The sequence below is a fragment of the Anarrhichthys ocellatus genome, unplaced genomic scaffold (genome assembly GCF_004355925.1).
Source record: "Anarrhichthys ocellatus isolate YVR2014 unplaced genomic scaffold, GSC_Weel_1.0 scaffold24, whole genome shotgun sequence".
In the NCBI taxonomy this organism is placed as follows: Eukaryota; Metazoa; Chordata; class Actinopteri; order Perciformes; family Anarhichadidae; genus Anarrhichthys; species Anarrhichthys ocellatus.
In genome coordinates, this window is record NW_022280054.1 from 8949452 (window position 1) to 8964976 (window position 15525).

Genomic DNA, 15525 nt, shown 5'->3' on the forward strand with positions numbered 1-15525 from the left:
CAGGGCCATGGTAGGAGGAAGGACCAGGGTCCAGATGAAACCATGCTCCATGGAAACCTGTGAGGAGAGAAAGCACAAGGACTCCGGGGAAGAGACAAAATCAGTACTGTGCATTAATGGTATCGGTAATTGGGTTAATAATGAAGATCGTAGTCGGTGTCAGCAGGGCCATGGATGGTTGAAGGACCAGTGTCCAGATAAAACTGCGGTCATGGGAACCTGTGAGACGAGAAAGCACAAATACTCCGGGGAAGAAGTAAAGTTAGTAATAAGCAGATATTAGTTGTTACTAATAACATGTGAAGGACTGGACAGGTTTATACGAAACCACTGGTGAATTCATGAAAATATCATATCATCAGGTGTTTGAAACACCTTTAGAAGGCGACAACACCACGCAGTGTACAGACACAATACTCCAGCACAGGTGAGGTTCTTCTCAGTTATTTATTTCACTTGATTCAACTAACATCTTTCTCTGAGACAGAATTGCTGTGGCAAATAAACAACCTTAAAGAGTCACATGCATAAAATGTGAATCACATGAGGCTGGGGGATGACAATGGAGATGAGGAAAAAGAGAGGACTTGTGTGTATTGTGCCTTAGAGAAGCCCCTCACAGGGTAATGCTCATTTACTGACATTAAATACTGAATAACCTGCACTGTTACAGTTGATGCATCGATAGGTTGGTTCTAGTAGATCAATTATTTGTGAGCATTACATATTGCTTGATACGTCAGCTGTTGAAGTCAGAAAAATGCCAAATCAGATGTCTGACAACATTTGAACAACATCACTTTAAAGGTGAAGCCCTTTGATTTGTTCTGCTGCTTCAGGAAACATCACAGAGATCAACATCACATAATCTCATCCAAGCAATCAAACCGCATGCTGACCTGTACCGTCAAACCTGACGTTTGTTTGCTTGCATTTTGACAAGAGCAACGTAAGATAAGAGTTGAGTTTTGTTTGAAAGGTAAATTATATACAAGATACTCAATTTTAAGACAACCTGTAGTGTTCAAATTAAGTCTTTTAAACGCTGGTGTTTTTTTTTCCATTTTGGAATTTGTTTCAGCACTAAAAACAATTCAGGTGGATTCAGTTTGTTCGATTAAAAGTCCACAATGACCACTCAAGTACAACTTAGATCAACAGCAATGCTATAAAGAAGATGCGGTGTGTGTGTGTGTGTGTGTGTGTGTGTGTGTATGCCAGTGGGTAGCACAACCCCATTATTGATCTTTAAGATAATCTATGTGTACAATTTACTGTTTGTGCGCATGCTGTTTTTGTAGAGAGCAGTTGGAAAATACAGATTTAAGGGCAAACACTGCTATGATTCAAATGCACATCCTCACTTAAAATAAATACATGAATAAATATATTAAATTTGATTTTTAATAAATAATGGGAGGCAAGTTGAAGAGTAGAACAAATCCAAAGATAGTCTGTGTGATCTCCACGGACGGTCCCTGTGCAGTGTAATATCATGCAGTCAATGAAAACAGCCAGTCTGATGAGAAATATAATACAGCCATTGCCTAAATGTGTCTCTTATCATATTCTAAGAGAAATATGTAATAGGACGGTTTCCCCATCTGATGAGCCCGAGAGGCCGTAATGTCTTTGTAAGTTTTCATACTGCAGCGGTGTATTTTGGGTTGCGTGTGTTGAAGGGGCAGGGGGTGCACAGAGATAATCTGGCAACGATACAAAGGCTCAGTGTTTGAATTGTCTCCAGCTTCTTCTGCCGGGCAATGTTAGATAAGAACCACCACTGTGTTTTGCACTAGACGGATGATTTATCAAATCGAAGGGGAAATTCTATTATAAGAGGTGTAGAATAACTTTGTTACACTGTTAAGACACACAGCGCCATAGCTGCTGATGTCTATCGTTAGAGGTGCGGTGACTCTCTTCTGTGATCCAGTCAATGTACAACAGATGGATCGTAATACTAATAAAAACCATGAGACATCAATCCACAATACTGAAGATGGCGCGTCAACGCTGCTACCACATCATTAGCAAAAATAAGATTCATTTTTGTGCTTTTCTTCAGCCTGCTGTCATTTGAGAGTAGCGTGGATTCTCTCATTTCATACGTGGAAGCCAAAGTTTTTATAAAACACATTTATTTTGGGGCCATGCATCAATTATTTGAATCTATCCTTCATAACTTACACCAGCTGTTGGAAGGTGAGCTGTATTAAAAGTCAGCAGATGTAGCCTGAGCATCTGAATTGATATTTTAGGGAATTTTATCACCTTCACATCATAGTAGAGTGTATATTTAGAGAGGAGAGGGACTGACGAGCCGAGTGAAAATCATATTCTCGGGCTTTGATGCTTATTAATGGGTGGCTTGTGGACACACGAGCGTGCATAGACAAGGGAACATATTAGCTCTCTAAAATGACACACATTTTTCCCTGCACAGTCAAAAAATTACACTTTATGTGAAAGCTTACATGGCAATTAGGTCAACATTCGTGAGTCTACCGCGTAGCTGATTTGAGTCTATGCGTTATGAATGTGTCACAAACTGTTTGAGTTTCTATTACCAAATGAAATTGGTGGTGTGCTATTACTCTTTCCATGTGTTGAACCTAGTGTGAACCTGTGCCTTATCATGTGTCGTCAGGAATTCACCAGGGGGAAAAGAGAAGAGACTTTGTTTGTTTGTTTTTACATATAAATACAGGAAGTACAATGCTTTTGTCAAAATTTGTCACCAATCATCTGATTGTTCTCATTTTGAATTACTATTTACACAAACATTTTTTGTGTATTTCTTTTTTTAAGTGCTCGGTAGTGTCAGGATTTTGATGTCTCCGTGTACGTTTCAGCACCCAAGCACTACAAGGGGGTTCATTTTCAAACAGAAGTCTCTCTTCAAGTGTACGGGGGTGGCTTGAATGCATGAGTTATAATGAGACCATAAAATGAACAATGATAACCCAAGAGTAAATGCAGGTAAGAGTCAGTAGTATTGAACTAGCAAGTCAAGTGCTTGTGAAACACCCAAACTGATTAAATTAAATTAAAGCAAACATTGTTATAGTTATCAAAAGAACATTCCTTCCCTTGCTATGTTTGTGATTGCACAAAGGAAAATCCACAAAGGACATATTTGTCCTTGGAGTCGTGTTTTTTTTATCCCGGCTGATGATGTAGACGTCCTTAAATCCAAATTTCTCCTTTGAACCACGTGCAGATCCGGGCAATGTGTGTTTTATTTCCTTAGTGTTCTTGAGGTGAAGGATATTCTTTAACCTGCTTGTTTGGTTGACTCCGCTGGCTGTATGCTTGACATATTGTGCTGTCTCTTTAATCGGGTTGTCCTCAGCGGGCCGTTGTACCGTGAAGGTGCAGGTCACGTCTATCCACGCTGACCCTGTGAGGAGTCCTCTATGTTGTCTCCTCTGCACTTCAGCCGCATACCTGACGAATAACTTCCGCCTCTTACTAATCTGTGCTTTAATATGGTACATTTGTACTGTTTTGGTCCATATTTTAAAAATGTCAGATTCAGTCAAGAGGATTAAATCCCCCTTCAAAGGCCCCCATTTCCTTTTTTTTCTGATGATTAAGACATGAGCTCTGGTTGCACTTATCAAGAGACTCGCAGCTTTCTTCCTCCGCAGGTCCAGGGCCAACCACCTGCAACAGAACGGATTAAGATATGCTGAGAAAGCTCGCTAAACCTTAATTAAGTTAATTTAACCTGTTTATTTCATAGGTGGCATTTAATAATGGACACCAGCTGCTGTAATTGTGCCCTAACAGAAAGCAGAAAAAGATTATGAATGCACAATTTAATATGAAATATGAATAAACGACTGCTCTTCTGTAAGACCTGGTGAAAATGATCATCACATTTCCATTTTCCCTGCAATAGAAGCTATTTCAAAATAACACATTATTATTTACCTTGGTCTGAGGGGAAACAGTCAAATCTCCACATTGGGGTCTGTGAATCCCTTTTTCCCCTCGTTCACGAGGACAGGTTTCTCCGTTCTCGTGTGCCAAACAAGTATCTGGTGAGAAAAAACAAACACAAACAACAGCAACATTAGTACCATGCTGTTCCCTTAATGCACTCGTCGAGTCCGCTCTCCCTTTTTAGCTCCCTCTCTGCCTCATGTTCTTCAAAACAGTCGATTCTGGTTCTAGCTCTTACAGCACATGCACCGCCACAGGCGCTGTCTGTGTGTAAAGAGCTACTTGAGCGTGAACCCTGCATTAGAAGGGAGTGAAGAGGGACCAAATATGACACAGCCCTCTCAGCTTGGCCTGTGCAAAGTCCTCTCCTGCCCATAGGATAAAGGCTAACTTCAAATGACAGCCAACTGAAGACATTTTGACACAGCATATATATATATATATATATATACTGTATATATAAAGTATATATGGGCTCTTTTGCCTTTGCAGTAGCGCCACAGTTCTTTGCACAGTTCTTCTGCTATTGTGCCACTGAGCCTTCAGATTGGGTTCATTTGGACAAACATCCAGTAAAAAGGTGGCAATGGGAACAGGGGAGGAGAAAAAGAAGAGCCAAGCTCATTTTCCCTGCTCTTCACTGTGTTGGAACCCTCCTTACTTTCATCTCGCCATGGCAGCGGCCATGAATTATGCATAGGGCGTTTTTGAGGTGTGCCAGGAGCCCACTCCTACTTTGCTCAGGTGTAGGGGGAGGTTAATAGTCACTTGCATCGGAAGTGCTAGATTATAAGGAAGAGGGATGCCCATGCACAACGTTTTTCTTCCTCTTCCCTCCCCCGCCCTTCAGTCCGTCCCTGTGCTCATCTGTAATCAGTGTGACGCCCAACTCCAATTCCGTTCTCTCAGCCGTTCCCTGAATCCGCTCTTTTCATTTACCCGTCTGAAAGGCTGGGGGAGAGCAGGAGAAAAAGCTGGCTCAAAGTATCTCTCTCTCTTCCTTTCCCCTGTCTTTGCATGTGTGTGTGTGTTGTGTGTGTGTGTGTGTGTGTGTGTGTGTGTGTGTGTGTGGTTGTGTTGTGGATCCTGGCTAGCTAAAGCCCTCTGGCTGACTCCTCTTTGCCCAAAGAGAGGCTTAGTGATGTGACCCATGCAGACCAAGGGTCGTAAGCAGGGATGGTGGAGTGGGCATGGAAGAAAATGTTGCTGCTGCTGCTGCCCTCAAGCCTACTGAAATACATGTGTGTGTGTGTGTGTGTGTGTGTGTGTGTGTCTGTGTGTGTGTGTGTCTGTGTGTGTGTGTGTGTGTGCGGAAAAGTAATGTGGGCAATGTGAGAAGTATAATCAATGATATCCAACTTTTCAGCAACAGCTTTGCATTAATTTGCTCTCTGACCATCAGAAAATCATCATGTTTTCATAGATGTTTTTGTGAAGACATGCATGGATTTCTTGCCCTGTATATGTTGAAGAGGAAGATTGGGGAGGTCATGCAAACCAGTTGCCTCACAAGTTGATTCTTTTATTCCAGCTCCAAACGCTTTAAAGTTTGAGGCATCAATACGTCATGTGCCCTCGATTGGGGATCATTGAAAAGATATAAAATAAGTTATCCATGTCAGGAAAGTGCTGTGGTTCAATTACATTTGGTTGTCTTTGAAAGAAATAATTAAACACTTTAGGAAATGCGCTTATTTACTGTCTTGCAGAGTCTGAATATCAATACCACCATTCTTATATCTGTGTCCTAAACCCAAGCACAGACAGAAGCATGTTAGCTTTTATAGGTTTATTTCCATTTTCTTTCCTCTGAAACTGAATTAGTGGTAAACATATTTTACCACGATGGTTCAGCATGCAGGTTTAGCAAGAGCTCATGAAGGTTATGTCATTAGTATGCTACAGCAAGTGGTGGAAAGTAGGTATTGGCGTCTTCTGCTGCTTTTCACCTCTACTCTTTTACATTTCAAAGGGAAATATTGCTCTTTTTACTTAGCTGCATTTATTCTACAGCGGTACTTCTCAGATTAAGATTTTACAATCAAAAGAGATATAATAAGCCTATAAAATACAATGTATTAAAGATTGAACCAGTTGTTCCCAACCTGTTTGACTTGTGACCTCTTACAAAAAGCAGTCTTTCTATCCGTTGTTAGCACTTCCATTAAAGAATTTTCTCCCGAAACCTCTCAGATGGTCCAAAAGAGGTCAAATTCTTCAATATTTCACAAAAACAGTTAAGATTAGAGAAAAGTCCAACAACAGAAAACCGAGTTATGTATCAGAATTCAGTTTACTTTGTTTCTCCTTTTTTTACACTATTAAAATCTCACAACCACACAGATTATTAGAAAAAAGTAAATGCAGATTACACACTGATGCGTCAGTATTAATAAATACAGAATGAGTACTTTTACTCAAAATACTTAGATATATATATATTTTGTGTTTTTCCTTAAGTAGGATTTTTTTTTCTTAAACTTGTAATGGAGTACTTTTGCATTGATGTATTGGTACTTTTATTTAAGTAGAGGTTCTGAATACTTTTCCTTCAAAACCTTTTTACCATCCTCATGAACAGTTTAACTTTAACTGCTAACTGCTAAGTCAAGGTGCTTAACATCATCGAAAAAAGGGATTACCTTAGTGCAATTGGCTGCTTTAGGCTCCAGGTCGTTGAGTGTAACAAGTTCCCGGAGCAAACTGCTCTCCTGGTAGCCTCCCTTCACCCCGCGAAGCTTAAAATACGCCTGCGGCTTGAAGAGGATGAGCCTCAGGTTGATGGCAAAGCCGGCCATGTCGATGGCAAAGGGCCGATGGGGGTCGAACACCGTCTTCCAGCCGTAGACCTTTCCAGCTGCATTGACTTTGGGGGACTCGTACCGCAAGCCGCCCACAAAGGCCACAGGCCACACTGAAACCTTCCGAGTGGATCTCATCTATAGCGAGAGGAGAGTCGAGAGGAGGAAATGGAGGGGAGAAGAGAGCAAATTAGTCACGTGAAATCGCATACATGACAGCGAGACACGGCATTTGAGCATCAGCTGCCAGCTTTACAGCAGAGTGTGGACGGAGGGTCTTTAGAGCTGCAGCTATTATTCATTCTGAAAGACGGTGAATATTGACCACGCCATTGAGCACTGTGCAGCAGACACACTGCTAGATGAAGGCAGATCAAATGCATTGTTCAACAGCTGCCCTACACTGAGATAATTAGACACAACCATCTTTGAAGGAGCCAAGCCATTAGAGCAAGTGGCTCTAGTCGCTGATTGGCTGAGGAGGTTCTTTGCGGTCGAGCACTGCCATCCGCTTTTTGTTTTTGTCCTTTAATCTTCCAGCATCAAACGATCTTGCCACCCTTTTTTCTCAGTTAGCCTTTGCCATTCTAGAAGGTCCGGCTGCAGTCATAAAATGTAGGTTTTTACAGTGAGGGAACAGGAAACAGCAGAGTCGTTTAATCAAACTCAATGCAGCAGAAATAATTATGCTGGTGCCTCTATGGGGGAAGGTCGATTAAAAATAAATGTGCAAGTGTATGAACAGTATCTATGTGTGTATATAGTGATAAAGTAGAGTTCTTACATGCATATACGAGCATGCATATAGAAAATGTCTATATTTGCAATGCAAGCCTGATTCCAAGTGTGTATTCGTTAAAGCGTGCATTGTGTATTTTAGATATGTGTGCAAATCACGTGCAAATAAACCGTTTGCACATGATCTGCTCTATTAGATTGTTGTGTGTGATCTCTGATAGGCTGCTGTGTGGTCAGTTCAGGGGATCAGAGAGCTGCAGAGTGTGAACAGCATGAAGTGGGCGGGGGGGGGGGGGGCTTATGGGAATCTGTGTATTTTAGCTTTGGGGGGAAATAATCTGTGCCAGGAACCCAGATAAGATTTGGCAGGACGTTCGGTGTCAATGAGATCTGGGTGTTAATGGTGGAAGAGAGATTGAGCGCTTACATGCATCCATGTGATTGTGCTGCTACAGCTTTATACACAGGATCCTATTTCTGTCTGTTATGTGGCCTATATGCTTTGGCAGCACTGCATTTGTAGACAGGTGACAACTGAATCCAGCCACCAACCCATTTCGCCCAAACACACGTACACCTGCCTGCTTCCATCATAGATATAGAGTACGTGCAACTTAAATGAAGCATGAATCAGCCTTTTCTGTAGGCAATGTCAAGAGGCTCGTCACTTTCCCGTCTGAAAATGTGAAAGCGAGCGTTCTGCCGGCTGCCTCTTGTGGGAATATCAGCCAGAGTAAAATAGCACACATCTCTCTTCTTCTGGCACCCAAGCAAATGAAAACGCAGCAAAGTTCTTCTTGCCCCACTCTGGTGAATATGATGTGTTTGTACAGAGTTTTTTTTTTTTTTGTTCACTGTTGCTACAGTTTGTATTTGAATGCCTGCGTGTGCATTTAAGATCTATTCCTTGCTCCACTCAGTGAGGGGCCGTCGGAGACAAAGTGGCCGTGTTTCAGAGAAGAAGGCAGGTATCCAGGTATTAATCAGTCCTTAAGGGTGCAGAGAGGAAGGAACAGAACAGAATTGTCGCCCATTGCTGCCGTTGGAGGAGTCTTTGGATTTAAATCTTTGTAGAATAACAATAGAAATGTGTCATTAAATTGTCTTTGTTGAAGATTTTTAAACAGATAAAGTATATCAGGGTGTTATATCATTATATCATATCCATTATATAGCTTAAATCATGACAATCTTAACAGTTTCTCAAAGATATCTTGTGTGTAAATATATTCTGGAAGCACCAATAGTCAAAATATCATGGAAATGTCGGACATGTTTTGATATTTGATTTGTGATTATCTTAACTTACTGCAGACATTCTGAGTATGGGATTGCTCCGTTCTCTGGGATTTATGCTGTTGACATTTATTCTTAAAGGTTGAAATTGAGAACGGAGAGCGTTGGTTAAACATAACATATGCTAAAACACTTTGTTGTTTGTAAGGAAACAAACATTTTCCTATGAAGCCTCAATGATTCAAGTTATTTACAGTGTGATGTACTTTAACAGTGAGGAATACATTTTTCAAGATTTAGTTTTTTGTTTTTATTGAGGCATGACCAAACAAAAAAATGTACTTAATTGTGATGTGTCAGAGCCACTGATAGTAACTGCATGAATGAAAGACTGATATGAATAGGTGGTAATAATATCAATGTATGGCACCAAAATCTCTGGCAGCAGATGTGATGTAAGTTCAGTTACCACAATTCCAGTTACAATTTTTTGTTGCTGCAGATTATAGTGAGATGTGATCTGAAATGAGGTGAATTCCTGCCACTCCGTATATCACTGCTGCTTTCGTAGAAGAACTGTAGACTTGTGTGCTTATCAGTAAGCTATGATGACCTCATTTTAGGCTTAGTTAGCATATCCGTTGCAAAAATGTGATGTTAATGCCTGGACATTACAGTTGTATCTTTGACTAAAGCAATTTAAAAGGATTATTTTCCGTTGATATTTTCATTTGTTGTGATGCTGACAGCTCGTCAACATGTACCTAGCTCTAATTTCTTTACATTTTTCTTATAATTAGAGTAGAAAATGTATTTCAATTGCTCAAAATTAATGAATTAGATGATTTAAGATTAACGGGGAGAAAATGATGAGTCAATTTCTAACATATGGAGCAGTTCACATCAATCTTTCAACCACTGGAGACTTAAACACCTATATTGTTTTCAAGGCGTTCAGACACTGAATTTACCACGGTGTCAGCAAACTACTGAATTTTTACTATGGTGTCAGCAACTTATTCTGTAGTTGCAGTCCACTCCCTGCTTTCTGTCTATCTGGCTGTCACCTTCTCTTTTTATCATTCTTTTTCTTTTTCTTTTTCTTTCTCTCCCTCTCTGCGTCTCTCACTTTCCCCCATCAGGGCCAATACTCTGATCCATAAATAGGCCCGTTGGAGGTGATGGAGGGCCTCTGAGGGAGATGGAGCACTTCGGCTGATTCCCAGAGAAAGGTAATGACAGGCCCCGTCAATACCCGACGCTCCATTTACTTTCGGACCCCGTCTGCACTACTAACAAGACCTGAGGCTAATACTCAGGAGACCTAGACCGTGTCTGCTCAGGTAATTCAACTGATGTCGAGATGGATGGCCTGAGATGTACTGATTACGTGCCCAAACGTCTCTTCACCAGCTCCAGATCCGCAAGAAAACATGCAATCCACAAAGTAAATATTTACATTTGTGTATATTCCACATGTACAGTCGAGGATATCAGTGGCAAAACCCTTTTTTAAAAACAAATCTTTATGCATTGCACCAAAAATTCAAAGACACAAAATAATATTTAATCTGCCTCATCCTTTCCTCAAGCCCACGTAAAAAAGCATTCAGTTTTATTTTACTGGATCTTTGCACAAAATGACCATAACATATTGCTGAAGGTTCACTGAGTGTTGGCCTTCCTGATCAATTCCAGTCCCTCCTCTTTTAGCCGAGTGGCTGCTGAGCATTCTAGCTTTCTAAAAAGGCTGGCCTATGTGTTTGTGCTGGGAACGAAACAATGAATTAATCTCCCAGACCCCCTGAATTACCCACCGTTTGCTCTGCACAGGGTTTGTTTTTCTGAAACTCAAGTGGAGCAGCATTTGAAAGGTGGATTTAGCTTCAATAGTGGTGCCAAACAGGAAATGGTTATACTTAGGTATAGGCTTTACAATCTAAAGTTTAGATGATTTAAGTTGGAAATACTTAAGAAGTTAGGTTAAGGTTAGAAGGGATTGGGTTATGGTAATGACTTTCATTTGTAATTGTAGTTACACAGGGATCTATGAAAGACAACAATAGCCCCTTTCACATACAGATTCCGTGATATTGCCTTATAAAAGATCCGCCGTTTCACCGGCTTTGCCGTTTCACACGAAACCAAACAATGGTGGCATAATGCCACCCCAGAGTGTAAATTCAGATAGCACGCCACGGCATCAAAAGAGTTATGATGTTTTGTCTTGATGACAGCGGGGGAACAACTCTGTCCCCCCCCCATTCTTTCTCAGTATCTTTCATTCAGAACAGCAAGGCATATTAATGGCGAAACAGTCCTGCCTTAAACAGGGTGTGTGAAAGGGGCTTATGAGGAAGCTACGTGTACATGTTAGCCATTGTTTGCTGTTGATGTAATATAGCAAACATCCACTGCAAAGAACAACTTATACTGTAAATGTGCTAAATGTGCTGTCTTGCTTGTCTTCTTCTAGCCAATTCATGAGAGATTGTACAACAATGCATTAATTAAACATGAGTGTATAGCAATTCTGACCTCCTCAAACAAATCCAGGCTGTATGTGTTGTCGTCGTCTGCAAAGTAGACAATTCCAGCTTGGCTGCTGTTGGCGTTGAAGGTCTCCCTCAGCCACCGCAGGGCCAGATTCCTCTGCATCGTCCCCCTGGGGATTCTGGGGTCCCGAGTGTCACCCCGCAGCTTATAGTTCCTGGGCGTCTCTACATTGAGGTGGGTGTAGTTAAGTCCCATTTCTCGGAGGAGCCGCGTGACGAGAGGCGTTCTCCTTTGGGAGTCCTCCACCAGGATCCAGTGCAGGTTGGGAACATGGAGGAAGGTGTTTGCCAGCCGTGTCAGCTCCGCCTTCTGTACCGGTCGACTATATGTGGGGGTGATGATGTGGATGGTAGGCAGCACATCGGACCAGGGTGGAGGCCGCGTATACACATACTCTGTCCTCACCACCTCCACAATGTCCTTATCTGAGGCACAGTATTCCTTGGAGTCTTGTGCCTGGCCACCTGCCTCCCTCTTGCCCTCCACACCATCATCTGCAGATTTGTGGATAAGAAGACATGTAAGGCATTAGTGCAACCTTGGGCTGCCCTTTGTATATTTGCCTCAGGTGACTTAAACCCAATAGGGGTAAAGTGTACCTGAGAGCCGGTGGTGACGGACTGCAAGCCTCTCTGGAATGATAAAGATCTCTTTTACTAGATGGTGACAGGCTGCAAAAAGTGAAAGCAGGCACCGTGAGAGGATAACACAGCTGATGGACAGAGAGACAGGGGAAGGAAAGGGAGGGGAGAGATTCCCCCAGCGTTGCCTATGGGCTTTTCTTTCGAAAGGAAGAAAAATGTGGGTATGTGGATCCAGGAGACGTGCCCTCTTTTTATGTTCAGATTCCACCATGGACTCCCTCGTCCTCTGCCTGCCCCTCCATGTCCCTAACTTACTAAACACTATGCTACTTTCCTGAAATGTAGTTATGTAGTTATGCAGCTGAAAGTAATGTTCACATTCATTTAATTATAAATATATATTGCCCCAGAGATTCCTAAACATGACCTAAAATGCTATGATTAACTGTGGTGGGACTGAACACTCTGCTACCAAGATATGTTGGCTCATAAATGACTCCATGGAAAAGGGTTGAAATTGTTTATGCGATTATTTGGTTATTCTGCTCAATCCAAAACATACATGCTGGCATTGGCGGATATTTCCCTTGTATGCACACTTGTTATCTGGCGTCTGAAAATCCAGGTAACACCAAATGCAAATTAAACAGTAGAAATCTGGAATTGTTTTCCGTGAACTGCTTTTGTGGTCATGTTGAGCATTTGACACTACACAGAATTAATGTTCAAAGCTCCCAGCAGCTGCAGCACTACAGCAGTGAATGCTGTGCTACTAACACACTGCTTTCTTGTTTCTTTCTTCTGGAGTAAGGTGAATGTAATTGTGAATGTTTAAGTGAGAAAAATGTGACTACTAAAGCCCTGCATGTAAACAGTGCTGAATAAGTCCTCTGACACAAGCTGAATAGGCTGTGATACTTTGGCCCCAATAGTTTGGTCAAGATGGATAGAATATGATAATTGAGTCATTAAAGTTGTTCATTTCTTTTCAGTGTGCCACAGCTAATGGCGAGCTTCGTCACTGTTCAGCCTGAGCTCCTGTTGCAGCCTCCGACATATGGAGGGTTCTTCTGCGGCTCAAAGATTAACACAATCTGCTGATGGCCAGATGTTTGACAAAGGCTGCCAGCGAGCGAGCTGCCAAAAAACACCTCTAGCTTCTCTTTTAAGAGCACACAAAAGGAGGCCTGTGGGCAGACCTGTGTCAGATAGCACAGGCAATTTTTTTTCTATGTATACTTCATTGTACCTTCACTGTAATTCATTGTCAACACTGTTTTCATAACACCAATGAATTTTGGTGAGGAAGAAATGTGTTAGTACCCTAGTAGAACTTTTTTGGCATTCTTTTAATCTAATCAGACACTATTTTAGCTGTGTAGGTAAGCTGTAATAACAAATTATTTAATATTATTTGTAGCTTCTGTTGACTCCATTATGCTTTAGAACAATTACGTGTACTTGTTTTGGTTGTTAACCCCTCTGTGTGCGTTCATGACATTATAAGAAGAGGGCAAAGAGCTCTGTTGATTTGCTGTGGCTCTAATGGGTTTGTTTACTCTGCAGAATGCTTGACATTTTACACCGTTGGTTTGCGGTCTCTGGGGGATGATTGGGAGGCTCATGAGTGTGCGTCTTAATGACTCACACTGGCGTGCAAACGCGATATTACACGTGGATGGAAGATATTCCGTTGAAGCTAACGGAACGGAACGGATTTGTTATTTCAAATTGCTGATTAAACAAACTCTAAAATTAATTTGCGCTGAATTTGAATGTGAGTGAGTAAGTGAGTGAGGGAGTGAAATTGGGGAATAGTTTAAACCTAAATGGATAAATGAATTGTGGACATGCTGCTGTACAGTGCATGCTGTGTGAAGTTGAACGTCACACTAAGAGAAAGAATATAGATAAACGGGCCATGACGTGTAAGTGGATAGGCTGCGAAAGTTTCGTAACATACTGTAGTAGAAAAAAGTTATTGTCAACATAAAAGAAATGAAAGAAGACTAGACAAAGCTGAGACATTGATTCTATTCAATTAACAGACTGAATATACAACATAAAAAAGAACTCCTTGATGTATGAGAGCATATACAGTATGTGTCTGCAACTTCAAAGTCTTCATCATGCACCAAACAATCCCCACTGATGAGGTTTACAATGACTGGACGAGTGTCATTGAGCTCTGATGAAGCTGGTGGTCATTGTTAGTGAGTGCCTCTAAATAAACGGCCTGTTGTCTAAACCTGAAGTGCGTTGTTAGGTTCGAGGACCCACTTCACGTGTGATATTGCCAGTGGAGTGCAGTGCACTGCGTACCCTTGCGGATGGCGAGGAGTGGAGCTATAGCGCTTTGGTGCCAAACAGTGATGAGCAGCGTCCAGGGTAACACGATCAACACGATGGCAAGAATATCTCTTCTCTTCGGCATCTCCAGGATTGGTTATCTGGCTCGGCATTACCTGGAGAAAAAAAGATGGATGAATTATCATTCTGCATTTTGTAACACACGGGATCTCACGTAGAATCCCTTTGAACACCTAAACAGGGGATGGGGAGGCACTGGAAGACACCCATATTCATGAGGACCAAACGCATCATTGAAGGATATTGTGTCACAGTTTTACTCTGAGCTGTTAAAACAAAACAGAATATTATTCAGCAGCAGACACAGCTCCATTACAGCCTCACCAAAACACATTAAGAGTGAGATGATGGAGCAGGTGCTGTTCAGTAAAAGAATAAAACACTATCAAATAAAAAACATATCAACAAACAGCCAACAAAAGGAGGGTCGAATCTACCAGAGGAGACCATGGAGCAGGAGCTTGTGCCCTCTGCCAATCCGACGAGCTCATTGGTGCTATCAGTGAGGACGAGGCAGTCACTTCATGCCCAGTGCTGTAACTAGTCACAGGCCAAATGGCAGGAAACGATGTCACCAGACTGTGCCTTGACTGTTTGGGATATTGTGCCCTTCCCTCTGAGTCCAGATTGCTTGGTTCAACTTTGTATCCCTTTGAAAAATCTAATTCCAGCATGACAGACATTGACTGTAAATTAATTGAAATGGCATCTACAAATTAACCTTGAAAATTTCATTTATAAATGATTTGTCACAATTGGATTAACACAATGGTAGCAAGTCTCTCTACGTAACTAAAACACTTCCATTAAAAAGGTTCAATGCATTGTGCTTTTTTAAGGTTTAACAAACATATTAATATCAACTTCCACTCCTCTTCTCTTAATGGTTTAGAGCTCATTTTAAAGGTAAAGGTGCTATTTGTGATTTAAATGTAAGCAAAGGGTCAACGGTAGTCCCGGTTTGTGCCTCTCCTCTGTTCGCATACATTTGGGCAACAGAGGTTACCAGAAACACTGGGATTTTAAATGACATTCTGAGTTTTTCCAAACATCTTCAGTTAATTATCTTTTGTGGAAACCAATGGTTAGTTCTATTGCCTGAATGCATGCGGATACATGACAGGCACAAACTAAGGGATAGGTCATAGGTTGCCCTATAACCAAAATTAGGGGAGGGTTGGAGCCAGCTAGCATTCTCAAATGTAGTGACAGGCCTTTCTATGCGTTTCACTCTATTCATTAATGTTTTTATACTGTCTCCATGACGGCACCCTCCACCACCAGGTCAG

General features: G+C 41.6%; 1 protein-coding gene across 5 annotated transcripts in view; it reads right to left on the reverse strand.

Annotated features, from left to right (window-relative positions):
- Window positions 1-433: 433 nt before the first annotated feature.
- Window positions 434-15525, reverse strand: part of b3gat1a (beta-1,3-glucuronyltransferase 1 (glucuronosyltransferase P) a) — a 69061-nt gene continuing 53969 nt past the window's right edge. For 3 of the 5 annotated variants that reach the window (XM_031860563.1, XM_031860564.1, XM_031860562.1), the window contains 6 exons: window positions 14189-14331; window positions 11882-11953; window positions 11265-11776; window positions 6594-6890; window positions 3940-4046; window positions 434-3669 (listed from right to left, as the gene is read on the reverse strand). In XM_031860563.1, coding sequence (XP_031716423.1) covers window positions 3960-4046; window positions 6594-6890; window positions 11265-11776; window positions 11882-11953; window positions 14189-14300 — 1080 coding nt within the window. In that variant the 5' untranslated portion in view covers window positions 14301-14331 and the 3' untranslated portion in view covers window positions 434-3669; window positions 3940-3959. The remainder of the gene's footprint in view (window positions 3670-3939; window positions 4047-6593; window positions 6891-11264; window positions 11777-11881; window positions 11954-14188; window positions 14332-15525) is intronic. The other 2 variants (XM_031860565.1, XM_031860566.1) reach the window with 2 other exon arrangements.